We start from the raw sequence: 27,457 nt of genomic DNA, 5'->3' as shown, positions 1-27,457 counted from the left end.
TGAGGAACACGGATTGCTGAGCCACGCCGAGGATTTACAGCGCTGCTGCGGTACGCGGCGCTTTTCATGCAGGGTCTCCCGATACACCTGCCCAGCTTTTTGGCCCACAGCTTTAGATACCCCAGCGGCTGCTCTCCCTCTCTCTTACCTCCCAGGGGCGAGCCCGCGTGACGCTCGTGGGAGGTCAGGCCCTCCTGGGCGGCCGCCTCGCTGAAGCTCCGCCTCGCGCGCCTGGGCCTCGCGCTCTCCCGGGCGCAGGGGAAGCAGCAGTTGAAGCGGCGCCATGGCCACCTCCGGCAGCTGCAACGAGAGCGGCGGCGTCCGCCGGCCGGAGAGCGGCTCGGAGAGCAGGAGCCCGCAGCTCCAGCAGTCCGGCGGCCGGCGGCGGAGAGGCCCCGGCGCCTTCGCGACGGCCTATCTAGTCCTGTATAACGTGGTCATGACAGCCGGGTGAGCGAGCGCCGGCGCCCTTTTGGCGGGTGGGTGGTCTCAGTTTCGGGGCGCGGAAGGAGAGGGCGTGTGTTTGGGCCGCTTCTTCTTCTCGGGGGACCCCGGCGGCTCTTTGACTCCCCTCACATCTTCTCCCTTTCCTTCTCCTCGGTGTATTGGCCTTTGCTCCTTCGAGCCTGCCTTTCTTTGCCTTTAGTCCGGGCAAAGGTTGGAGAGGCAAGTAAGCAGGCGCTGCCTTCTCTTACCGGGGACCCGAGCTTGGGGATTCAATAAGGGATGTGTGTGTGCGCGTGCATGTGTATATGTATATGTACATACATACATACACATACATATGTAGTAACATACTCCTAAGTCGGAGACTGTTGCATGATTAATACGTGAGTCCTGGCTTCCCCGAAAAGCCTTGCATGTATGCTTTTGAATGGGGTAATAATGTTCCAGGCTTGGCCTGGACACTTTGTACTCGGAGCTGATTGATGGAGGCTGAAGCCCTCAATTTAGGCTCTGGGGAAATGCTGCGGTCATCTCAGCACCTGTGGTACTCCTTAAGCAATTCTCATTAAGAAATATCAGATTCATTTCTTAGGGATGGAGACATCCTAGGTAAAACACAGCTTTGGTGGTGGGGAAAAATAGAGGGATTAGGATTTTACGATAACAGAGCTGGAAAGAATTGCAAGTGATGCTCTTGATTTTTTTAAAGCATTTGAAGTCTAAATTTTTATTATTATTATTATTATTATTATTATTATTATTATTATTATTACTTCAATAATATAAACGAGATCACTATGCTGGATTTCGTATTTCATCACCAATCAGGTGCTTCCCAAGCACCTAGGATTATTATTATTATTGTTATTATTATTTAAATTTATAGGCTGCCCTTCTAATGGACTCAGAGCAGAGGAAAGAATAAAACAAAGATACAAAATTTAAAACCTCCAATATTAAAAAAAAACATTTAAAACGACATTCATCCACAAATATAGTGTTGTGCCAATACTATGTTTGGAGTGCATTACAAATTTCTGTTATAACAGTACATGACAACATCAAGGTTCCAGGATTGAGCGTACATCTGGTAAGAACATACTCAGAATACTGTATATGAGGTGTATATCGTCGATTTTTGAACTCACGAGTCCATTTTAAATGGCAGCAGGTTGTCTTTCAGTATAAACAGTGTCATTTGCAACCATGTTTGGGATCATATCACTGTTTTTTATTATCACCTTATCGCTATCTAAAGAAAGAGAACAGCCAAGAGTTTGCTTGGTGATCACTGTCATGACAGAACTACTTATCATCTAAAGTATCATTTGCTTTGTGGGAAAGAAATGCTATTTCTCAATGCTGTTGCACCACCAATCCATGTATGTAATGTACAAGATAAAAATTAAGTCACTAAGCCGTTGCTTTGAACTGCAAGATGGGTAGCAAATACATTTGATAATAATAAGTGGAAGTTTTTGAAGAACCGGAATGATAGTGAGATTTTGATTATGATCAATGCTTCTCATAAGAGTTTTTCTTTGCATCGATTCGAATTATCTTTGCCTTATTTTCTGGGTAGGTGGACATATTTATAAACAAAATTTTAAACTAATTACTCCTACTTTTTTTAAAAAAAATCATTAAAATACCAATACAAGAAAATATGCTGGCTCTGTTAAAAAAGTGCTATTGCTAACATGTTGTAAGATGCCCTGAGTCTAAGGAGAAGGCGGCATTAAAAAAAAGAATGAATGAATGAATGAATTTAGTAATGGTAAATCTACAAGCCAGTGCTTTACTTTGCAGTGTACTAGTTTTCCATTCAGTCTTTTTAAGTAAGAGGTAAAAGAAGCTAGGATATGAAACTTCAAGGAGAGATTATAATTGTAGGCCAGAAGGTATTAAATGGGAAATGTTTTCAAGCATGTTAGTGAGCCTAATTCAACAAGTATAGTCATTATCACAGCTTTCATGTGATATCACAATCTTGTAATTCCTGCAAGACCCCAAATTATGATCTAGAACTTCCAGAGAGAATCCAATTCCATTCAGAACTGGATGAACAGCTCTAGCTAAAATGTATTTTCCCATCATCAGTTTCTGTCTTGTCTGTATTAAGTTGCAGATCGTTTTCATTCATTCCAAAACTGTCTCTAAACCTCTGGAGCTCTTTATTTTCCCAGGTATTAGTGGGTGTTTCTTAAAGATAAAGATGTGTTTCAGTAAAAACTCCGTGACACTTTAAGCTGGGTAGAATAGATTTCTCTAGCAATGTTATCTCAAACCTCAGCTGAACACATTCTACTTTTAGAAACAGAATTGTAAGACTGCAAGGCACCTCAGAGGTCTTCTGGTCAAGCCCCTGGTCAAGTCTTATACCTTTAAAACCTTATCTTTAAAAAAAAATCAAGTTCTGAAGTGCAGAAATCTAAAGCCAATACTACATTGTGCCTCCTGAATTTCTCCTATGCGTGCTTTGCCATACATAATCATGAGTTTGACTAAGTTGGTTCATTATGAGATTGCTAAATGATTCATAGTAATTTTAAATTAAGACAACTCCCCGTCTAGTTCCCATTGATGTTATGCCTACACTTACATGTTTCCAGGTCCTACCAGGTTTTTTGTTTTTAATAAAAAGGCTTACATGCATAACACCAACAGCAAACAATGCATAACACCATCTTTCTGTCTAAGACAGGGGTCTTCAAACTTGTCAACTTTAAGACTTGTGGACTTCAACTCCAAGAATTCCCCAGCCAGCTGTGCTGGCTGGAGAATTCTGGGAGTTGAAGTCCACAAGTCTTAAAGTTGACAAGTTTGAAGACCTCTGGTCTAAGATAATACATTTTTGAAGTGTATATGAAGTATATAGGTTTCATTGGATCTACTGGATCCAAGTAAAGAGTAGCTAGCAAAGTAGTAGTGGTAGAACACAATTTATTTGATGATGTACACTTGTGCTTTGTTTCCTTGGAGAATTTAATATTGAATTCTGCTCTTCATACAACATTGTGTAACATTGTTAAGCTTCATATGAAAGCTCTGTGTTGGAGAAGTGAGTGAATCATTATCAGTTGATCAAAGCCTAGTGGCTTTAGACTCAGTTTTATTCCTAATCTTCAATTAATACAGGTGTTATTTACTTCTATTTAAAAGATTTAAAATAAGCTCCCTTTTAGCATTTCAATTGTAACTGTTACAACTGTTACAGTTTTCTTTCAGCAACCGAACAAGTAAAGTGTAATTCTGTCTCGGTGGAATATAATGCTGAATCACTTATTTTAAGAAAGGTATATTATATTACTCTTAAAATATTTAATAGTGCATGGTTCCAGATTGTGGGGGGCAATGTGCTGACTCTTTAAACCACTTAGAGAAAGCTGTAAAGCACTATGAAGCAGTATATAAGTCTAAATGCTATTGCTATTTCAAGAAAAAGCATCACCGTGTTTTCCTATCTCTTTTTCTTCTAGGTGGCTTGTTATAGCAGTTGGTTTAGTCAGAGCATACCTTGCAACGGGTAGCTATCATAAACTCTATCATTCAATAGAAAAGCCTTTGAAATTCTTCCAGACTGGAGCTTTGCTTGAGGTAGGTGTATCACAGGGAAAGCCTTCAAACCCTAGGCCAGTGAAGGCAAATCTATGAAATGCATGCCAGAGGTGGCATGACATGGCATTTTTGGTGATCTGCCAGGCTTCAGGAACCCTTTGGAAGTTGTGCAAGAAGGACTTGCTCTTGTGCGGGACGAATCATCCAAAAATTGCACATTCTCATTTTTCATTCAATTTCCTGAGGCTTCAATGGCTTCACAAGCAGAACCCTCCCACATGACTTTCAAAGGGTTTGGAGAGGCTTTGAACCCTCTGAAACTCACACAGCTCTGAGGTGTCTAAAAATTGTGCAATTTCCAGAGGGTCCAGAAAGGAAAGGTCCAGAGAGACCTTTTATTCCTCCAGGATGCCAGCACAGTCAAGATAGGCATTTTCTGATTATTTTTTTTTGGTCACACCAAGCCCAAAAGATTCACCATCATTACCCTAGGCATTTTGACTTATTCCTATATTGTAATGTTGAATTAATTACTATCCCTTTTAAATGCATCATCTTTTTGCAAAGTTTATTCTGTCAAATGGAAAAAAAACATTTTATTCGATAAAACAGCATAATAGGAAGCATAATAATATCGGGGCAACAAAGAAAGACTGACAAATAATAAAATTACTACTTTCAAGTGAGTTTTTCTTTGAAATTAAAGTTTAGGCATTTGACATGTTTGGTAAAAATGTCAAATTAGAGACTTCATGCTTTTTTTTAATCACAGCAAGAAGAAAAATATTCTATTGATAGAGAGTTCCATCAGAGAAAATTAAATTCATTTTAAAAGTGATTCTGATATCTCAACAGAAGCTCACATAACTGCCAGATCTTCCAACATGTCACTCACTTCTCTTTCCAATAATGCATACAGAGGAGAGATTGCTTTATTTATTAGATATTGTTCTTATTGTTGTAAACCGCCCAGAGTCCTTAGTGATTTTTGATTTTTATTAATCAAATTAATAATAAATAAATAAATATTTCATGGAAGATGTTCTGATCTGAAAATGATCATTGTCTCATGAATATATCCAAGGAAGAATGAATGTTTGAGAACTAAAGAATCTCTTTTAAAAGGGATAAGTCAATCTTCCTCTAATAACATAGTTTTTTAAAAGATGGCTTCTCGGCACAGCAGAATTGTAGATGAGGAATTTAGTCATTGGTGAGATGAAAGCTGCACACAATTATTATTGAACAGATAAGAGATATATGTTATGATAAAAATGACTGGTGGAGATACTGTTTAAGAACAATGTTCTTAATCATAATCATGATGCTGTTGTAGTAAAGAAAAATATGTTACAAATGTGAGAAGTCTTAATTATTTCTGTCTTTTTTTTTTTAGATCGTGCACTGTGCAGTAGGTAAGTTTTTAAATTAAATATTTAATATCTCTTGGAAGGCAAGGAAAGCATTCTACTCATATTCTGTGCTCAGTCATTTAAAGGAATAGCAACTCTATATAGCATGACATACATCCAGTTTCTTCGAATTTGGTTTTTATTTTTGTTTTAAACATGCATTTGAACATGCAAATATAACTTTTCTCAAAAGTAAGAATTACATGTTCAGACTAACATGTTATGTTTATTGCTTGCATTGAATTGAATATAGCCCTTGTTATGATTTTAATTATTAATAATAAAAATTGCCTACTTCCTCTTCATACTGCTTAAGGAACAACTGTTAGGTCTGAATATTAAAGTTTGCCAAAATAAAATGCAGCATTTTGAAGCAATTTACTTACAAGTTGAAAATGTGATCCAATTTTCTGTTCTTCTGGCCTCATCACAGGAAAGTCAAAGTAACATACACCCCCACTTTTAAAATAAATAAATAACTGACCTGGCTGCCAGAAAACAAATGAGTGTGCTATTTCAACTGCCAGGGCGGAAATAATCAAGTTTAGGCTTTATTGCAGTTTGGAGGGGAAAGTCTTTTTGCTGGACCTCTTAGGAGAGATCATTGTCTTAGGACAAACAGGCAAACAAGGATGGAGACCAGTCAGAAAGGGAATCCAAAGGAGAAGGAAGAGTTAATAAGGTCAGGATAGTCACACCCAAGAGATGGGTTTTAATTAAGCTGTCATTATTCAAAGGGATGGATGACCATTATTAAGCCATGCTGAACCTCTGCCTAGTCCATAGCTGAGACTCATCGGATAGTAGTCTGCTCTCCCAATGCTTTTTAGCCAGTCTTGGATTTGTGGAGTTCTGGGCTGGATCTTTATGAAAGATCTCTACTTCAGGCTAAGGGGCTGAATATCTGAGTTTGTTACTATTGGAAAACAGTTGAGAGATCCTGTGAACTTAGGCTGTCAGAACAAGTGTGCTTGCCGACACAAGTATTGCTGGAATCTCCAGCAAAAGGATTGCTGCCATCAGTGTATTTTCCCTATCCTGTAAAGATGTGTTCCTTAGCAGAGTCAACACTTTTCAAGTCTCTAGTAAGGCAATAATACCATTGGAGGGGGGGGGTATTGGGGGGGGAGAGGATTTGGCCAGGCAGAGGAGACTGGCTCTCCAAGTATCTTTTATATGTAAGATTTATATAGCACCTCCTATAGCCCATTTGTTACCAGATGTCCAGGAACTCCCAACACCTAGCATGATAATGATTATTCATTATGCAAAAGCAAACTTTCTACATGTATGCATCCAATAACTCAGTGACAAAATCTAAAGCAAAATTTGATTATGTTGATTGAGAGAAGTACAGTTGAATTAGAAATGGTGCACAAATGTTTATAGATGAGATATCACTTTACTAGTATGAAACTATATTAATTTATAGAAAGACATGAGTTTTACACATAAAAAATCTTTCATATAATAACTTCCAGAGTTATTAATTAGTTAATGCCATTCAGACATTTCAGTGGAAATGTTTAGATTTTAATTATAGTCCCGAAAATAAAATTACTGGGGGGGAAATATATATTTCCTTCATCTATCACAGGCAGTTGAATATTCACTATTCATTTATTCAGAATTGGCATTGTCCCTTCATTGTCTGAGATAAGTGTTGTTTCATAAACAAGAGTTTGCTGTTCAGCAAAAAAATTCATTGAAAATGCTATTATTGTAATTGTCTTACTGGGTGATTGTTTCTTTCTGTGCTTGGCACCAGCATCTAAGAATCTTATACAAGTATGTTACATGGGACATAATGTCTTCTGTTGTTTTAGCTCTGGCAACTGATAATCAGAAGGGAGCTAGTGATGTGTTTAGAAAATTTAGTACTTGAAAATCATAATTTGCCGTATTTTGAGGTTTAGCTATAGCAAACCTTGTGTCTTCATATCTGATCCAAAATTCAGCCATGAGAGAAAAATTGAAACCAATAAAAGCATATTTAATAATATTTTAATATTAATACATAAAATAATTTTCATAATACTGTCTCTTTCCAAATCAGATTACTATTAAGAGGTGGATAGGTAGTTTAAGAGCTCAAAAATGTATTAAATATAAATTGTCTTGACAGGAATTGTTCCTTCTTCTGTTGTCTTGACTGCTTTCCAAATCATGTCAAGAGTTTTTCTGACATGGGGCATAGCCCACAGTGTAAAAGAGGTGAGTTGAAATTGAACTATTTTATTCATCCTTTATCATGGGGCTCCTATCTCTGTTCACTATGAATATCATATCTCTTCTGCTGATATCAGATGTGTATGTAGACATGTAGTAAACAGATAACCTTTTCAGTACTGTTGGTTTTAATGTAATATTTCAACACTTTGGATATGTAATTTAGAATATTGTTGGTAGACATTATTTTGTTGCCATTTAATATATCTCAAGTGAGATTCAGTAGGCTTGAAGAGAGCTATTATCCAACTCATTGTTTGGAAAGGACAATAAACATTCACATGAACAGTTTCATTTTTTACTTCACTGGTTTCATTTATTGCATCCAATTTTCCATAAACCAAAGTTATCATTATTATTTATTCATACTGTATACCAGATACCTTTCTAAGTGACTTTGAGCAGCTCCCATTTTTAAAAAAAAAATCTATGTAAAGGGGGGTGGGATGTTTTTAAGTAACTTGGTTTACGATTTCCAGGTATCATTGCTAGCAGGTCTGCTGGAAGAATTGAGAGGGGATTTGTTTTTCAAACCTTTAAACAGTTTTAATATAGATTCCATTGGAATACACAGTTGTAGTACTAATATAACTTAAATATATGATTAGAAATAATTCCAGACTCTTAACCATAGCATAGTACGAACTGGATTGTATGACAGAAACATCAAAAATTAAAATTGTAACTGTAATCAAGTATAATTTTATTGATTAATAACCTAAGCAGTCCATACTAGGTGAAAGCTTGTATTGTTTTCTTTTTAAAAAATAGTTACTTGTATTGTTACGAAAGCATTCTACATTTTTTTTGAAAGGCTGTCTACATACCTGAGTTCTTTGAACAAGTTCAACTATTGAGGATGTTGTAAGATGCATGTGTTTGATCTCTTGCACAAATCTTCCATGTCTTTTTCAAGTCTTTTAGTGAGAGAAACTTAATAAGTTTGTTCAGATTTTTCTTGAATATAGTTTTTTCTTAAACAAGATAAAGCTATCTTAATTTATTTGCTAGTCTAATGAAGGAATTGTTTGTTTTGGTATCAAATATATGATAGCAGATTGTTCTTCTAATGTTTTCTTGGATGCTTTCTTATGTTTAGTGCTTAATATTAATTGCATGAGTCCAGTGATGCCTGAAGAATGTGCTTGTTCTACTAAGATGATAACATTGTTAACTTGTCCTCTCATTCTCCCCCTTTCAAAAGTCGAATTCAAGAAAAAAAAACCTCTGCCAAATCTATAAATCCTACTTTTTAACTTTTCATTAGGGAAGATAAGTGATTCAAAGATAGGAGTGCCTTGTGTGATTTCCCTTTAAATCAGTATGGCAAGGAAACATGAATTAAAGCCAAAACTTTATGTCATGTCAGATTGAAGACAGTGTGCCAGCATTCAAGGGTATTGCAAACTAGTAGTTAATCAGGCTTCATTATATTTTGTTTTCTTGATGTGTCATTACTCAACTTTAATATCTTTACATTATTCTCATAATCTTTACTTGGTGGGGAAAAGCTTGGTGTCCAGTACTGTAAAGCTCTTATTCAGAACACTGATATGTCATTAGCTTTCTGTGTATTATTTTGATGGACAATTTATGATTAATGTGGCAGAATGAACCCAGCTGATCTTATAATTTTTAAAAACTGGTTATAAAGATTTGACCAATTTTATCTAGTTTAATCCATACCTTGACAAATAACCTGCTTAGCATAAATCAATCAATCAATCAATCAATCAATCACTTGGTATTGTTGAAAGACTCAAAAAGCAAGTGAATCTCCCTTTCAAGTGTTATTGAAGAAAACCTCTAGTGATGGCTACACATGTTGATAGTTTGCAATGTTAAGATTATTGTCTCTAATGATAATATGGAACTATTGATGAGACTTTTTTGTGGGAGTTACTGAGCTGCTGGTAGCTGATGAAGGAGATTACCTGAACTTTTTCATTCAGGGTACTACTTTCAAGTTCAGTATTGAGGCATCATTGACCACTTTCTTAGAAGACCTTTGTCACACCTTGGATGGGGGTAATCTATCCCTCCAGATTTATTGGAACCAGCAGCAGTTTTTAATAGTTTTTACCATAAATCATGTTATCTTATTGGACTGTCTGCAAATACCATATTTTTCGGAGTATAAGACACACCTTAGGTTTTGGGGAGGAAAATAGGGGAGGAAAAATCTGTCTAGCAGATATTCATTTGGCTAGCGTCCTTAGTCTAGTCAGCTTCAGCACATTATTTTATCCCCTGAATAGGGCTTTTAAAAAAACCTTATTCGGAGAGAGTAACAGTGAAAGAACCTGCAAGCCAGTAAGAGCTGGGAATATCATTAGCACCTCATTTGGGCTGGAGAGAAATTTATTCGGAGCAAATAGAGCAATGAAAAAAAGTCTGCCAAGTCTTAAGCCTGGAAAAACATTCTTCAGAGAGAGTAACAATGAAAAAGCCTGCAAGGTAAGAGCTAGGAAGATCGTTAGCACCTCGTTAGAGCTGGAAAAGAGCTTCAAAAAAAGCTAACTTCAGAGTATAAGATACACCAACATTTCAGCCTCTTTTAGGGAGGAAAGCAGTGCGTCTTATACTCCGAAAAAATACAGTATTTGGGATAGGAGATGTTTGCAATGGTTCTTTTTCTTCCTCAGTGGACAGTTACAACCTGTCATGGTGAGGGAGGAGAGATTGGCTGAATGACCTTTGATATATAGATGCTCTAGAGGTCACTTATTAACATCAACATGAAGCTGCTGATAGAGATCATTGGATGGTTTGGAGCTTAGTATCAATTGAGAAAGGGATATTGTTAATATTATTTGCCAGTTCCTGTAGGCTGTGGGAATCTGGGATGAGAGAGAATAGACTGAAGTTGAATCCTGGTAAGTCAGAGTTGGTATTGATACATGAAGGTTTTCTGTCACTACCAGAATTGTTTCTTGATGAGTGAACTCAACCTATCAGGAAGGGAGCAAATTCATGACTTGAGACCTTCTGGACTCATGGCTCTAGCTAGTATATTATTTGTGATCCTACCTGTAGCGGGAGCGCCTAAATAGAGCTTCACCATCCAGTTGGATTGAATGAGTATAGTGGACACTTGGGCCTTAAATACCACTTGAAGTTGGTCCAAAACGAGCAGGCTGTATACTTCCTTTCTTCCAATGTCATCAGCAAACAAGTTTTGCCAATAGTTTACCAGGTACAATTTAAGGTGCTATTTTGAATCTATAAAGTCCTTCATTACTTAGTACCCACTATCTACATTATCACCTACTGCAACCAGTACAGATAAACAGAGAGATGTTTTTGAGAATGGGAGCGCTCTGATCTTCTTTGACAGCACCAGCATTGTGGAACAGCTTCCCAGTAAAGATTAGGCTAACCCCCTCCCAGTTGACATTTTGGAAGCTACTAAAATCAGAATTGTTTCAGAGATCCTTCCCCTGATTTTATCACACAATTAGAAACTACTGTTTTTTATTATTTTCATTCTTATATTTGCTGGGTACTGTTTTAGTGATCGTACTGAGAACGTTGTGCTACGGATGTTTTAACTTGTTTGTATAAGCCAAGTTTTTTTTTTTTATCAAGGCAGAATAGAAATAAAAAATAAATAAATATGTTTACATTTTGATAAGATTTATTGTTTTTAATTATTTGTGCAACAATAAAGAATGAATTCCTTACTGAGGACTATTTTTGAAAGAAATAATATTTGTGTACCTGACGTTGGGGAGAAATAAAAGCAGCTATTGGTTGTGGATGGAGGGATAGCTGTGGTTCATTTTAAGTTATGAATTATTTGTTAGTTGAATAGCATTAATTATTTATAATAGCTCCAATATTAGTTTTGAATGATGCTGAAAATGGGTTTTTAGTCATTAGCTGATCTTGAGTAGCCATTGTTTAGTTCATTACTCTTGTCATTGGAAGAGTGGAATGTAAAACAGTGTTCATCATATGCCCAGTAGGTGGCAGTAGGTGACAGATGTACTGTACTCCTTTAACAAAATACTTATGAGAATCTAATACCATAAGAAATGTACTGCCTGCAGTCTTGTATGAAGTTTTTTTTAAAAAAAGTAATAGCACAGAGGGAAGATTTAAGTGCAAATAAAAGCTTTTTCAGTAATTACTAGCAACACGAGAGATAGCAGTCTTTCCTCTCTGCACGATGCAAAGTTAATGCAATGATACTACAATTGATGTATTTAATACTGCAAGAAATTAGAACCTGTAATTTGTTAATTTACATATTGTTTCTGAAAATGCAGGTGTCTCCTTAAGCTGAAGTTTCTTTTTGTATTGTTAACAGCAGTGTTATGATATAAAGTATTGATTACTTTAGGCAGAGTATTCTTTTGAAAGGTAGAATCATTGACTGTTCTTTTCTAGCACAGAAACCAATTGTAAAGCGTTGTTTATTCAAACATTACCAAATGATTACTTGGGTGATGTCATTTGAGCTATTCTTTTATAGAGAGAACTATCCCATCCATCTCTTCTGCCCTGGTAGAGTCTGAATAGTGGTGTTTTGTCTGCATCAGCCATTTTTTACCTTAGAACATTCCTCCTCAATGCAATTTTCTTGGTACTAAGTGATGAAGTCCCTCCCTCAATTCTTTCCTCCATTCCTCTTATTCTGTACTATGGTGAAATAACCCACTGTAAATTCTACCCTCCAAATATCTTCTGTATTTAATCTATTTCAGGGGAAAAGCTGTCCAAGCTGTTAGAATAAGCATGTTTCTGTTGGAGGACCTTGAGAGAAATAGACAACAATTACATGAACAAACAGGGCTAAAACATTCCCTAAATCCCTGGAAAACAAGATAATAGGAGAAGATACACAGGCAGGCTTCTGAAGTAAAACATAATCAGGTCTACAAAATCGATGTCATTCTCAGCACTGTGAGGTAGATCAGGAAACCAACTTCTCAGGAAGACTAGAATGATACTTAATAAATACATAAAAAGCATATATCTATATAAATAAAAATGTAAATGTTTGTTTGTTCAAAATCTTAAATCTCCAAAAGGTGTTCACCAATTGCTTTGAAATGTTGACACAATGTGCCATTTGAATACTAACATGTTTTTAAATACCTATATCAAAATTTACACCTATGACAGGCAAAAACATGGGGTTTTTTGAAAACCCAGAGTGAGCCACAGCAATACATGGCTGGGTATAGCTAGTATATAATAAACTTGCAAGCTTTTATTTATTTATTTATTTATTCATTCATTCATTCATTCATTCATTCATTCATTCATTCATTCATTCATTCATTCAATTTTTATGCCGCCCTTCTCCCTTCTCCTTAGACTCAGGGCGGCTTACAACATGTTAGCAATAGCACTTTTTAACAGAGCTAGACTATTGCCCCCACAATCCGGGTCCTCATTTTACCCACCTCGGAAGGATGGAAGGCTGAGTCAACCTTGAGCTGGTGATGAGATTTGAACTGCTGACCTTCAGATCTACAGTCAGCTTCAGTGGCCTGCAGTACAGCACTCTACCTGCTGCGCCACCCCGGCCCTTCTTTTCTTTCCATGTTGGAATGACACATAGTAACAGTGACCCTTGTTCCCTCTGTTCATACAATCCTAATTTTGTTTTGTTTTTTAATAAGGACTAAATGACCAGTTGCTTCCTTTTTGCATAAAGAAGTGTCAGGATTTCATCCCCACGAATAACTGGGGTTTTTTCATAGATCTGCAGCTCTCCTTCAGTAGTTTCTTCATGCCTCTGACACTAGGAAATCTGTTGTTGTTTTTTGCTTCAGCAGAAACATATCCTTTCTAAAAGAATCCCACATTTGCTCATTTCCTATGTTACCATAAAGCAAGGTGCTTCGGTTTCATTTGTGTTTTTTTAAGAAGAGTGATGGCAACTCTTAATCCTTTCTTTGATCTCCATTAAGTGACTATGAAAGCTCAAGGCCACTTACAGCGATGCTTAAAAGTTTATGAACCAATTTGAATTTTCAATACTCATGTTTTAGGTCATATTTATGTAGAAATATTGACCATTCAAACAATTCAAGAGACTTTACTACATAACATAGGTTTTCATCATTTTAGCAGCTTTTTGGGGGAGCATTCTTTTATCCGAGATCTGTCAGTCTCCTAATTTCAGCCTTCCTATTTAATTTGGCAGTATTTATTTATTTATTTATTCATTCATTCATTCATTTATTCAATTTTTATGCTGCCCTTCTCCTTAGACTCAGAGCGGCTTACAACATGTTAGCAATAGCACTTTTTGTATCAGTGGTGCCTTCAATTTCAATCAGGTGGGATTGTCAAGGCTCCCCCAGTTATTATTTAAGCTGTCCCCTTCTTTCTGATAGATTAGCTGGCTGATTCCTTATATGTATGTCACAGACAGACAAGGAAGAACAGGGCTAAGGTATACCTTTCCTTCCTTCCCTGCAGGAGAGTTTCCTACATGATGAGAGAGGTTATTTTGTGTTCAACGGAAGAGGTGAATTAACACATAACTGCATTCTAGATCATCTTGGTGACCTTCCAAATTAATTAATTTATTTATTGATTGATTGATTGATTGATTTGATTTGTGCCATTTTGGTTGGTGGTGTGCCCCAGGATTTTGTAAATGTAAAAAATGTGCCGCGGCTCAAAAAAGGTTGAAAATCACTGTCCTACAACAATCGGGACCGCAATTTCAATTGTTAAGCAAGGCAGTTGTTAAGTGAGTCATGTCACATTTTGCAACCTTTTTTTGTTTGTCTTCCCTTTGAGGTTTTTTTTTTAAATTAATTATTATTTTTAGTGTTTTATTTATTTTTAATTTAGCCAGATGATGGACATATCATCATATGGTTACTAGTGATTGACCCTATACCTCAGCTGGAAGTTGGTTCGAAGCTTCCACCACTCTTTCTATGAAGAAATTATGATATTACTTTGAACTTCCGTCCTGTCTGAGATTCTGCCCCTGTGTTCTAAATTTTGCCATGGCTGTTAAGCGAACCACTACAGTTAAGTGAATCGTGTATTTGTGAAGTGATGCAATTTTTTTTGTACACCTGAGCCTTTGCATCCGGATGTGCAGCAATTCCCAAAAGATAACAAATGTTGCTGACTTCTGGTCCAAAGATGTAATTTTCTCCTAATCTTTTTCCTTTTCTATAATATGACAAATAGTTTCCAAATGAAGCTTTTAATATTCAATTGCCTCTAATTCAAAGTTTTACAGGGATTCTTAAGAATGTTTTCTACTTGAACCCTACTTTTATTCACCCGATTTCTTTCTTTTCTTATTACTATAGAAAATCTGTTAAGCAAAGGCAGAATAGCCATCCAACTTCTGACTGGTAGAGCTAGGAGCTGTGTCGCTCTGAGATCATCTAGAATTCTTTAGAACAATACAATGCATAGATTCCTCCCTTATGCTGCATTTGCAGCAGAATCAGAAGTTGATATTTTAAAAATGAAGATTCATTTATGCAACATTTTTAATTTTCTAAAAGACTCCTATTTCAGTGTTTATTGACAAGGTAGGCAGAAATCACTTTCCTGGAGTCTGTTCTGGAGGGAGAATTGAGACGGCTTTTAAACATTAATGAAGAATGAATTTGTGTGATTGTATGTGCAAAACTTGAAATCATTGGAAGGATGGTTATCCCGAAGCCTCATGCTGCCTGATTTGTATGGTTTGGGGTAAAAGAATATAAGCGCAGTTTGATATTTTAGATTTTATGTATATAATTTATTTTACACTTTCAACAGCTGCATGTATCTTTTATAGGTGCAAAGTGAAGATAGCATCCTTCTTTTTGTGGTCGCCTGGACAGTCACAGAGATCGTCCGTTATTCTTTCTACACATTTAGTTTACTAAACCACCTTCCTTATTTTATCAAGTGGGCCAGGTAAGGTGATTAAATACTTAACAATTATCAATTTAAGAAACAGAAGCTCAATGAAGCAGAAAATAAACAAAAAGACACTAGGCACTTTATGTAAGGAAAGGATTTAATGGGGACATGAAAAGCATTTGGATTTGAAGCACCTATTTTGAGCTTGGAAATACTGTTTCAAGTGTGAAATGTTTGAATATTCTAAATATTTTATGATGTAATGTTTCAAGCTCAGAAGCACAGCGTCTTCTGTAGGAAATCCTCAGACTTCAAACACTCACCCAACAACCAATTAAACTTGCCACAGTGCTGAACAAGGGCTTGCAACCAGTTCTTGAAGTACTGGCCATTATAGCATCCCCATGCTCACATGACTATGATTTTGGCACTCAGTATCTGGTTTGTGATTACAAGATTGCAGTGAGCCACAGTAATGTGATTGTGATTTCTGACATTCCCTGCTGGTTTCTTTCAAATAAAGTCAGTGGGAAAACCAGCAAGAAATTAGAAGACTCAGTTACGTGAGGTCCTCACTGGCAACCAGAATGGCCGAAAATACTGTTGCTAATGTGTTGTTGCACTTGATAATCATGTCACTTAGCAAGATCAGTCCCAATTGCCATTATGACTTGAGGACTAACTCTATTCAAAACTGGTCCGGTCCAATTTGAAACATTTCCAAAAAGATTGGAACAGCCCATTAAGCATTTTAATACGGAGTTTTGAAGTTGAAATGGTTTGCATCTAAACCTTTTGCATTGGAAATGTGTTGACTGCTTTAGAATTGCTCTGACTTTGAAGATCATTAAGAACATACGGGTGCTGTACAACTTTGAGAAGTTGTGTTTTGATTGGGTTGCAAAAGACCCTTTGCTCCCTTTTCAGTTTCTTACAATTAATTATAAGTATAAGAGAAGGGGGATTAGGATTGTTGCTGGGTTTTTTGTGCTTGCAAAGAAAAAGTCAATAGAATTAGATCCATTTTGATTAATAAGGCTTGTGCACGAATGCTTGGAGGGAGAAGTTAAATTGTAATTGGTTATAGGAATCAGCTGCTTCCTAATTTAGATTACATCCGTGCTTGGAAGGGGCATTATTTTCTTTCTTTGTATGTTCAGAGAACTAGTTGATGAATTTTTATTTTGTAGTAATAATTGGCATAGAACATTAGCCAGTTAGTGTGCTGTAGTTTATAAGCTGTTTCTATTTTAAAATATCCCTTATTTGTTTGCAGAAGCATTAACTGGCTCAGGGGCCACTAGTTTTTCTTTTCTATATACTGGACTCCTTTTCCTTTCATTTATTTTTAACCTGTCAAATGCCTATTTAATTTGTCTTCATACTTCTCTCTCTCTCTCTCTCCACCTTTTCTTTGTTTGTCCCTTCTTTCAACTGTCTTGCTATTTTTGATTAAGGAAATGTCCAGGAAATCCTTTGCAGAATCCTACTGAAGCAACAATTTATACTTATGAAGCAGTTCTGGTTTTGTGTCTAAAGGTTCCCAGTGTTTTTAATGAAACTTTTAAGTACATTTGTATTGGATTATACCCCAAGTTCCTAGAAAAGAGAAATTTGCATTTATTAAATTTAACTTTTAATATTTTTTCTCAAACAAGGTATAACTAATTTATAAGAAATGTTATATTGATTTGGTTATGAAATATAGGTATCTTTAAATCATTGAAATTTCAATAAATATATCTACTGACTTTTATCTCTACGTAAATATTTGTTTTGGTTTGTAGGTATACTTTATTCATCATACTATATCCAATGGGAGTTACTGGAGAAATGCTTACAATGTATGCTGCTCTGCCCTTTATCAAACGATCTGGTTTATTTTCTATTAGTTTACCTAACAAATATAATTTTTCATTTGACTACTACACATTTCTGATCCTGGTTATGCTAACTTACATTCCAAGTAAGTGCAAACTCAGTTCATATTTTCTTGCCTCATATATATCTAAAACAATTTGAAAATATTCGTGATCTTTTGCAGTTAAGGATTTTGTGTGTTGGTATTCTAGAATAATTTTGCAAAAAACCTGGCAGGATAATTTTTCAGACCTGACTTCCAGGAGTCGTCCCATAATGGCATTCTATGTGGAAAGTGCACCCCAGTCATCTAGTAAGGTTCTCTAGCTGAAAACCACCTAGTTCTGCCCCTTAATCATTACACCAACCTGTATGTGTAAGTTTAAGATTACCACGGTGAATGTGAATGTACAGTTCCTGTATCTATGAAGGGAGTTTCCGCAACAGTTTTTATTATGATCATCTGCTAAAACTCAGAACTGTCAGCCCTGCATGGAAAAATCTACACATCTGTTAAATGTACAAAACTTGTCACTAAACCTCTTTCCACATTAGCTGGGATACACAGATTTCACGTTGGGCTCTTCCTCGCAAGAAAAGCACCTTGTGCAAAAACCCCCCAGTTTTTAGAGAGACCAGCCTGCAGGTTCCATGCCAGTCTGCAGAGCCATATTTTAAAGGACTTTCTTGATGGGTAAAAGAGCAGGGCAGGTCTTACCTCCTGTGGCAAGATGTTCCAGAGGGCAGGAGCCGTGGCAGAAAAAGCTCTTTTCTTGGATCTCACCAACTGAAATGCCTTGACTCACGGGATCTGTAGTAGCCTCTTCTGCCAGTACAAGTGGGGTGCACCTGTCCCATTGGAGAAAGTCAATTCTACAAATATGTTGGCTCTACACCCCCAAAGGGCTTTAATGGTAGTAACCAACCAGGGACAGATCGGTAGCTGGTGCAACTCACTTAAGAGTAGTTTACATGTGCCACCCTGTCTGTGTCTGTGCTGCTGCATTCTGGACCAGTTGTAGCTTCCAAATGCTCCTCAAGGGTAGCCCTACATTCTTGTTCCTATTGGAACATCACTTTTCTGCTAGATCACTCAATTCTGCTTCATTCTTCTTCAGAAGCAGCTGGCAGCAAGGTGAGACCTGTTGTATGAAAATGTGCTCTTAGTAAACAGTAAGCAGTCTGTCTCAGAATCAGGGTCAGGTGGATGAGCCCATTATCATCTATTTTCCTAGAACTAGAAAGTATTAATTGGTGTACTGATTGAACAACAAAAGTTGTAGTTTTCTTTTATTTATGTATTTATGTATTTATTTATTTACTTACTACTTACTTACTTACTTACTTATTTATTAGATTTGTATGCCGCCCCTCTCCATAGACTCAGGGCGGCTAACAACAATAATAAAACAGCATATGACAAATTAATATTTAAAATAACTAAAAACCATTATTAAAAAACCAAACATACACACAAACATACCATGCATAAATTGTATAGGCCTGGGGGGAAAGGAATATCTCAATTCGCCCATGCCTGATGACAGAGGTGGGTTTTAAGGAGCTTACGAAAGATGAAGAGGGTAGGGGCAATTCTGATCTCGGGGGGGAGCTGGTTCCAGAGGGTTGGGGCCGCCACAGAGAAGGCTCTTCCCCTGGGTCCTGCCAAATGACATTGTTTAGTCGACGGGAGCCGGAGAACGCCAACTCTGTGGGACCTAACTGGCCGCTGGGATTTGTGCAGCAGAAGGCGGAGATATTCTGGTCCGATGCCATGAAGGGTTTTATAGGTCATAACCAACATTTTGAATTGTGACTGGAAACTGATCAGCAACCAATGCAGACTGCAGAGTGTTGGCGTAACTTGGGCATATTTAGGGAAGCCCATGATTGCTCTCACAGCTGCATTCTGCATGATCTGAAGTTTCCGAACACTTTTCAAAGGTAGCCCCATTGCTGTTACTAGAAAATATAATCTCTGAAAATCTTTCTAAGGGCACCTCTCCAGGAGCCTGCACTGTCTCGAAGGCATAAAAGAAGATACAATATTAGACAGCCAGCATTTTTATTGTATTGTGCTGTAATTGAAGCATAAATATCAAAGCAGTGCTTTATCATGGGAAGAACCAGAAACTATTTGAACAAAAACTTTCTGCAGCTGTTAAATCAATAATAAGATAATTGTTCTGTGAGATACTGATTTTGTTGAAAGAAGGTCAGATTTACAGTGCCCAAAAGAAAAGTGAGTAATAGAAAGAAAGGGAAGTAGAGGAAAGAAGGACAGTTTAATATTTGAATATTGAAGTAGTAGCTATCATTTTCTTTTTGCTTTGACTTGTTTTATTAATTTAAAAACTTCCGCAGGGTATACTGTACTAGGAAGGACTAAGTATTCCTTGTAGTTTAAGCATGTAGTGTGCCATAGAGGAAAAGAATACAGTAAATTGAATATTGAAATGAAAAGTATCCAAAGAAAAACTTTTAGCCCATTAGTATTTCCTGTATAGTTTTTCTTATCCTGATATGTTGAAAGAGACTAAAAATGCATATTTTGAGATACCAATGTCTTTTTTGTGAGAGTCTTTGAATATATGTGCTGAGAATGACATTGATTTTGTAGACCTGATTATCAAAATGTGCAGAGATAAAACTCCTGATTTTTAATTACCCAATTCTGTTGTTTTTCAGGCTTCCCTCAGCTGTATTTTCACATGTTACATCAGAGAAGAAAAGTACTTTCTGTTACTGAAGAACACAAGAAATCTGAATAATTCCCACTTCTATTTAGAGTTGTGCCCAAATATGTGTGCAAACAGGGACCTATCCAAATATGAACACTCAATCCAAGTTATAAATTATACAGAATCGTAGTATTTTGAGAAACTCAAAATAAATACTTGATCAACTGCTCAAATATTACTAAAGTTATCAACAGTAGCAATTTAGGGTAAAATAATTATCCTATGAAATTGCATTTTCAGCATGTCTTGATATAGTGAAACTTGTTTTTATTTTTTTAAGTGAATCTATAATCCGTTGATTAAAAACTACCATCACATGCTTGATAATTAGGCTCCTAGATAAGTAAGCATTATGCTTGGATTAGGATTAGAATTATTTCAAAATTTGCATGTCTGACATTGCATTATAACAATATCTGCAAGGCTTATTTGTCTCAACTGCCATCAGCTTCCTAAAGACTGCTGATCCTGATCTTAGAGAAGATCATATTCATATCCAACAAGCCTAAGAAAGAGACAGTGTTACCATGATAATAGCTGTAACCAGTTGCATAATCTGCACAACTGATTTTTTTTAATGTAGTTGGGCCTTAAAATACTGCATTGTTGCACAAGAGTGAATGAGTGTTTTAAACATGCAACGTAATCTTAATACCTCAAACCTGTTCTCTTGCTATTCTTGAATGCATCTCCACCATACCCTGTTTTATTGAAATGCACACATTCTAGCTAATTTGTTTTTATAATCTGTATTTAATTGTTGAAGTATGAAGAAAATAAAAACAAAGAAAATATACAAAGCTAGGAAAATGATAAAAAAAAGACTGCTACATTAAAAAAAATGAAAAATAGAAAAAGTACATTATTTTTAGTGATACATCTTCCTCCTTTCTTCCCTTTGTATTCCTAATTATTACACTGGTAGTTTTTAAGTAATTTGTGATTGATATTGAAAAAAAGAAATTTTTGTTATGGCTTTAAAATTGCTGTTCAAATTCATCCAGTTGCAATCTGTTAAGGAAATGTTAATACTTTTAGAAAAATAAGCATTTAGAGAAATTGAAAATACTTTTCTTAAAATCTGTTCATGTAAAATTCAAAACATTTTAAGGCTCCATTAATTTTGGGTCTCAAATTGACGCTATTGCATGAAAAGTTTAATGTGTTTCAAAGATAACTCATTTGAAAAATTGACGTTTTATATGGAAAATTATTGAGGAATCTTTGAATACTTTTTATTAAATAACTGCTTTGATAGTCTTGAAGAAAAACGCAAATTGTCATTTATATTTTTAATTAGATGCCACCATGGTAAGGGGCTAAGCTTTTATTATTGCTAAAAAAAAAGATGCTGGTATTGCTCATTTTTCCTAGTACTAAATTCATGTACATTAACTTATAGTCTAGGAAGCATATTCTTCTTTATTCCATCACAGTAACTTACTTTGTATCTCACTCTAACTTTTTACTTCATTCTATCATAGGGGATGCAGAGAATGCCTTACAGAAAACTTTGGCATTCTTGTTGATCATTCTGCAAAAAGGTGTAATTTCTCCCCCAGTCCCATTAGTTCCTCATTATTTCCAAGCCAGATACATAGTGCAACATGTTAGAGTGTTTGCTTAATGATTTGTCTGCAACAATTTTGCAAGTAGTAGCTTGTATTAAATGGTTCATAACCAAATTTATACAGCAAATGTAAGCATACATTTGTGTGAACGTTAGAAGAAAAACAGCACTTAGCTCATTCCTCAGTTATCCATTTGGTGTGCTGATGAGACAGCCTTTCCTTTGGGAATATGGTGGCTTATTGTTGAGAGCAAGTTGTGCCATCTGAATCATTCTGAGCCTGCAGCAACGATCATGCTATTCCTTCCCTTTGTATGCTACCAGCTGAAAACATCAGTTCTACACTGAAAAGGGTACCACTGTCATCCCCATGTCTGGCAGGATCATTAAAATATAGCATACATTTTTTTGATAGCTGGGCATTAACAAAGCAGCCACATCCACCAATTTGGGATTGATTTACAAATTCAGCACACGTAAGACGTTTTATATTTTTAAATTGGGAAAAAAGATTCTACCAGACTCAGGTTCAGTTTTATCCTTGTGATTGAGCATAAGCTCAGGTTATCTTATGAAAACCATGGCTTCTGTGGTTACCTTTAGAATGGTATATTCTTGCCACCTTGGACGTAAGACAGTTGATTGAAATTTGAGTCCATCTGAATCATGAAAATACTTTTCTCTGCTAGCCTGTAAGGACTTTAGGAGCCTAACAAACCTCTCCTTTCAGCTCATACATCTATCTACTCAGCAAGAAAAAAAAGGACATGGAATACTTTACTACCTCCGTTAGCTGTAGCTCCTGGTCAAGCACTTTCCATAGGCATAAATAACTCTAAGTCTCTATTACTGTTCTTACGACTGCTTTGCCTGATATGGGGCAGCAGTTGTAGGACACAGGTATATGCAGTGTTTTAGATTTGATTTGGGAAAAGTCTCAGCACACCAGAATGCAGGTGTAGCAACTGTGCAGTTCATGAAAATAGTTACATGTGCCCCTGGATTGCATAGCTGCTGCTTGATGGATTTCTGCATCAAGTTGAGATTGGACTAAATAATCTCCAGGATTATTTTTCCAGCCCTTACACTCTGGGAACTTAGAAATTGACATATCTCTTGAATTACAGAGAAGCAGTGCACATCAATCTTTCCGTATATTCCATAGTTCTTCCAAACTGGACCCAAGACAACAGGTCAATGTTTTATTTCTGATGGGTTCTATCCCTAAACAGATTTACGTACTTTTGATATGGCAGCACACACATTGTATTGATGTGATTGATCTATTTCATCCTTAATAGTTCTTTCTTTAAGATGCTATGCTATTCCTACTGTGATCTTCGCTTGCATAGGCTCAATAAGGATAGTTTGTAAGACGCTTGAAAATTGCCCTGGTAGATACAGCATAGAATGATAATTTCTTTATTGTTGAGAGCTATTCTATATGTATTTGCTTTGCAACTAAGAGTCATAAGGGAGATGACTTATATTGTAAATAATGCCACTGAACAAAGAACAGGCTTTTACTGATTTCTTTTCCATTTTGGTGGAATAGGAATCCTTTTAAACAAAAGATAGACATGGTATTTTGGATTCAAAAAACTGCAAAGGAGGTTGGCTGTGAGCTGTCCAACTTGTAATAAAAAGGGAAATGTAAACATGTTGGGTTCTAGAATTTAATAAGACATTTTTGTAGCAGTTGGGTGAAACGTATCCCAAACAGTTGTTCACTTTTCCAGTCCAAATTGTTTCTGAAGCTCTTGATAGAAGAAACATATCCATCATTAGGAAACAAAACCAGTTCAGAACATTTTAGTGCCCACCTTTTGAACTTCTAATAAATGTGGAACGAATTTTTTAAATTATTAAGAAATAGCCATGTCTGACTTAAGGTTTCTGTGAAGTTTTTGCAGAATTGTGTTCTTCTAAAATAATTTTGGTCTAAGAATTGTGCCTGAAGCCATGGATTTCAAACTCTTAATTCTATTTGTTTTATGCACCTTTGAGCTTTTACATCCCATCCCATCTGATTCTTACTAATGTTCTTCAGTATGCCTTCTATTGTGTATCCCTGGGTGAAAAGAAGGTCATTTGATCCCAGCTACTGGTAAAAAACCATGTTGACTTAATGTATATGGAAAACTAAAACGGATAAACATCTATTAATTAGATATTTTTTATCCACAGCCACTGTGAGAGGCAAATCCATTTTTGTGTAACATATTGCTCCTATGTTACCAATTTAGACTAATGAGCCTCTATTTCTGACCTTTACCTAACCAATATAATCAGGGCATAAGGAACTATGTATCTGAATGATCCAAATAGATTGTGCTTGCCCTTTAAATTTGACATCAAAAAGGTTCTAGAACACCTGAATGGCATATTGTAAGGATCATAAAAATATGCCAAAGGAAGGTGGCTGGTTTTGTAGTTTCCACAATATATTTATTTGTAAAATTCATTGGAAACCCCTTCATACACATTATTGATCTGAGCATAATTCTAAAACAGAAAAGATAGAAATTGTGTTTGTCTGCCTTAATCTAAAATTAGGAATTATCTTCAATGTCATTTTAATGAGAAGTATATATTTTATATTCCTGCTCTGCATTATTTATTTCCACCTAACCAAACACATTACCTTAGGGCACTGCTATGGAGAGTTGTTTCTGGGAGAGAAGAATATCGAGAACTTAATTCACTTACATTTAGATTCATTTTTGCTTCTAATAGAGTAGTGTTCAGGCTCTTCAGATGGATTTTACTATTAAAAAATGGATAGGAAAAAACGGACAGGCATCTAACTTGTGTTTAGAAGAAATTAGGTGGGTCTGTTTAGAATGACTTTTTCACCAGCAAATACCAAAGTTTGGTAGAAGCCAGACTAGAATGTAAAAAGAAATAAAATCTATTTAAGACTGGAGAATGGATTTCTAGGACCAATTATTTAGAAGCTGACATTTGAAATTCCTATACGTTGGTTCCATGTACTCCAGTAATGAATGAATGCTGCCAGCTGTGATATTATATAAACCTGAGTTACTAAGGCTGTTCAAAAAGCAGCAAAGGAACCTTGTTTTATTATATAAGTTACTGCTCAACATTTCATCACACTGCCAAATATGTCCCAAGTAGATACAGTATGTACAATAGTGTTAATTGTATGTATAAGAAAATCACTCTGAAGGCAGCTGCTAGAGTAAGAATGGTGTAATAGAATTGTTAACATTTACTATGTATTCCAGTGTTTACGGACCCCTAAAAGAATTAGTGCAATTAATTATTTCAATTTTGGGTTAATAATATTCAAAAGTCTGAGTTAGTGAAGAAATTTCTGAACCTGCCAGGGGCCCTAAACCATAGTTGAGGTCCATGTTGTAGGTTATTTTGCTACTTGCAGTAACCTTCAAACATTTTTTCCCTCCAAGTAGAAGAGTTATGGGTAACCATGTGGAGTCCCTCTGTGGAGGAGGAAAGCAACTGGGGGAAGAAGACGTAAATTTTTCTCTTGTATCAAAAATATTTGCAATCTTTGGGTTGAAAGAAAGACCTTTGCATGAGTTCTGCATCTAACCTACAGCAGACCTTAAATCAATGGATTTGGTGCTGTATATTTTAACACTGCACTGCTTTTTAACTTGATATGCCACATATCAACGATGTGCCACATATCATGCCAGATCAACAATAACTGCTAGGTTGTTGAAGAACATCACTAAGGAGGAAAATGTATTAAATTCTGTACTATTGGTTTTCATTACAGACTTGCCATTAGGATGTGAATGATTTACTTAGTGAGCTAAGGCAAAAACAGCTTATCAGTGCCTTTGATATTAGTTACTTAAGATACAACAATGCAGGAAATAAGACTTTTTCAATTAAATCTCCTCTGGAAGTGTTGTGCTTGGACTGTTGAGACCTGCTGTCTCAGAGTAGCTGGAGAAGGCTGGAATGCTCTGCTCTTGCTTAGTTGATCAATTAATGCAATATGAATTCTTCAGTATTCATATTAGTGCTGTGCATGGGCACTTTGCTCATTAACGTAAATGGCAACCAAGGCACTATGGACATAATACTTTGTGAAAGGTTAGGCACATTGTATTTGTAAAGGAAGAGTTAATTAGGTTCATTGTCTATATGATGCATGCTTCCTTGAAGGGGAAACATGATGGTGATTACCAGTCCCAAATATACACATATAACTGCACGCAAGGTTAATGTATCCCAAATGAGAATTTATTAAGTGTTAAGTATCCTTATCTAATACCTTTGTACTATTTCCATTTACCAGATGGCTGTTAAGATTACTTGATTTCAAGACAAATTTGCCTTATTTTTTCAATTCTTGTAAAGACAATCTTTAGAATCTGGATTAAGCTGCAGTTATTGCTTTATTAAAATACATTTTACTTCGACCATATCGCAAATTCAATATTAGTTGCTCAATCATCAGAAATTAAGTTTGTTTGATTTGTATTCTTTGAAATTGTTGAATTTTGTCTTTTGAAGTGTATTTTAGTGAATTATTTATGGGATTCTATTAGGAGGATTTTTCTCCCATACTACAGTCTGGGATATTCTTCATATATTTATTATTTTTTCTTTTGCATGTATATTAAGGCTGCAGCAGAAGCCATGTGCTTATGTTGGGAAAAATTTTGTGATGTATATAATAATAGTACAAACAGGATATCTTGTTTGTATCTTTCACTGAACTTACAGGTGGTGATTTCATCTCTATTGATTATGATAAATGATCATAATGATTTGATTTAATTTGGTAGGAGGGATTTGAAGCATGTATATGTAGACCAGTTTATAAAATTGTTATGCTTCAAGTAACATGTTTATTATTGCTATACAATTGGATTTTTAATCCATATTCCTGTAATAGAATTTGATAGAAATTGTAGTCTTTTGTAATTTTTTAATGTTGTGAACAATACAATTGTAATTTTATAATAAATACTTTATGGTGCAAATGTTTTCAAATACGTTTGAAATTTGATATTAACTGATGCCTTGAGAAACATTTTTGTATTTGCTGTGTAGTGAAATGGTTGGCTGAGTACATTTTTCCCTCAGTATTGTGATATTGAAGTAATGATGCCTATTTGAATTTGGAATAGTAACCAGTATTACTGAAGCAGGATAATCCAAATAAGATGCTCCTGGGACATTAACCTAAGACAAATACATTAACTTAAACATACTAATTTGTATGGATGATTTCTTCTACACAATTACCTAGTTGTCTTTTCCTTTTTCTCTTCAGCAGATATTGAATGTAATTTCCTGTTATTTGCATATTTGAAACCAATTTTCTACTTAAAATCTTTCTCAAACCTGAGATGGTTTTTCTATGAATGTTTTCTGATACTTATTTGCAAAGTTAGATATAGAATTGTGATGAATCCACCAAATATCTAATCTGGGCATTGTTGCTACTGCTACTCAGTTAAACATCTCTGGCTTCTGCATCTATTTTGCATTTAAAGGAGATAGGGGCTTTATTCTATGACTGTGTATTCAAAGTATAATTTGACCCTTGCCTGCTCTCCTCAAAGGAGTATTTTCAGAAGTACTTCTGAGATCCCTTATTACCTAGAATAGCTGGCTGTAATTGCCTATTATTTAGCATTAGCTGAGTCACTAGATTCCTGGCCTTGTATGAAGAGGTTTAGTCACTCTTGTACAGCTTTCACATTTGGAAATCTATAGTAATCCAACCTGTATGGAACCCCACTCCCACCCAAAAAAAGAAAGCTTTATATGAAAATTACATCTAGTACAAA

At 35.9% G+C, this 27,457-nt stretch overlaps 1 protein-coding gene across 2 annotated transcripts; it reads left to right on the top strand.

Moving 5' to 3' along the window:
• On the top strand, nucleotides 1–26,644 carry HACD2 (3-hydroxyacyl-CoA dehydratase 2). 2 transcript variants are annotated; one of them, XM_070730338.1, is made up of 7 exons: nucleotides 214–450; nucleotides 3,927–4,044; nucleotides 5,402–5,420; nucleotides 7,543–7,631; nucleotides 15,421–15,542; nucleotides 17,276–17,454; nucleotides 20,037–26,644. In XM_070730338.1, exons 1-7 carry the CDS (start codon nucleotides 284–286, stop codon nucleotides 20,117–20,119), a joined length of 777 nt encoding a protein of 258 aa, XP_070586439.1. In that variant the 5' UTR covers nucleotides 214–283; the 3' UTR covers nucleotides 20,120–26,644. The 2 variants fall into 2 exon arrangements, with proteins under 2 accessions (XP_070586448.1, XP_070586439.1); XM_070730347.1 differs by lacking the exon at nucleotides 5,402–5,420 and having other exon boundaries at nucleotides 1–450; nucleotides 3,927–4,048.
• The last annotated feature ends 813 nt before the right edge of the window (nucleotides 26,645–27,457 follow it).

The sequence above is a fragment of the Erythrolamprus reginae genome, chromosome 1 (genome assembly GCF_031021105.1).
Source record: "Erythrolamprus reginae isolate rEryReg1 chromosome 1, rEryReg1.hap1, whole genome shotgun sequence".
NCBI lineage: Eukaryota > Metazoa > Chordata > Lepidosauria > Squamata > Dipsadidae > Erythrolamprus > Erythrolamprus reginae.
This window is presented reverse-complemented; position numbering and strand designations above follow the sequence as displayed.

Excerpts from the sequence above, each read along its gene's own strand:
- HACD2 (XM_070730338.1), top strand. The coding sequence starts at position 284 with ATGGCCACCTCCGGCAGCTGCAACGAGAGCGGCGGCGTCCGCCGGCCG. Across the intron at positions 15,543-17,275 it reads TATTTTATCAAGTGGGCCAG|GTATACTTTATTCATCATAC; the intron begins GTAAGGTGATTA and ends TTTGGTTTGTAG. Across the intron at positions 17,455-20,036 it reads TATGCTAACTTACATTCCAA|GCTTCCCTCAGCTGTATTTT; the intron begins GTAAGTGCAAAC and ends GTTGTTTTTCAG.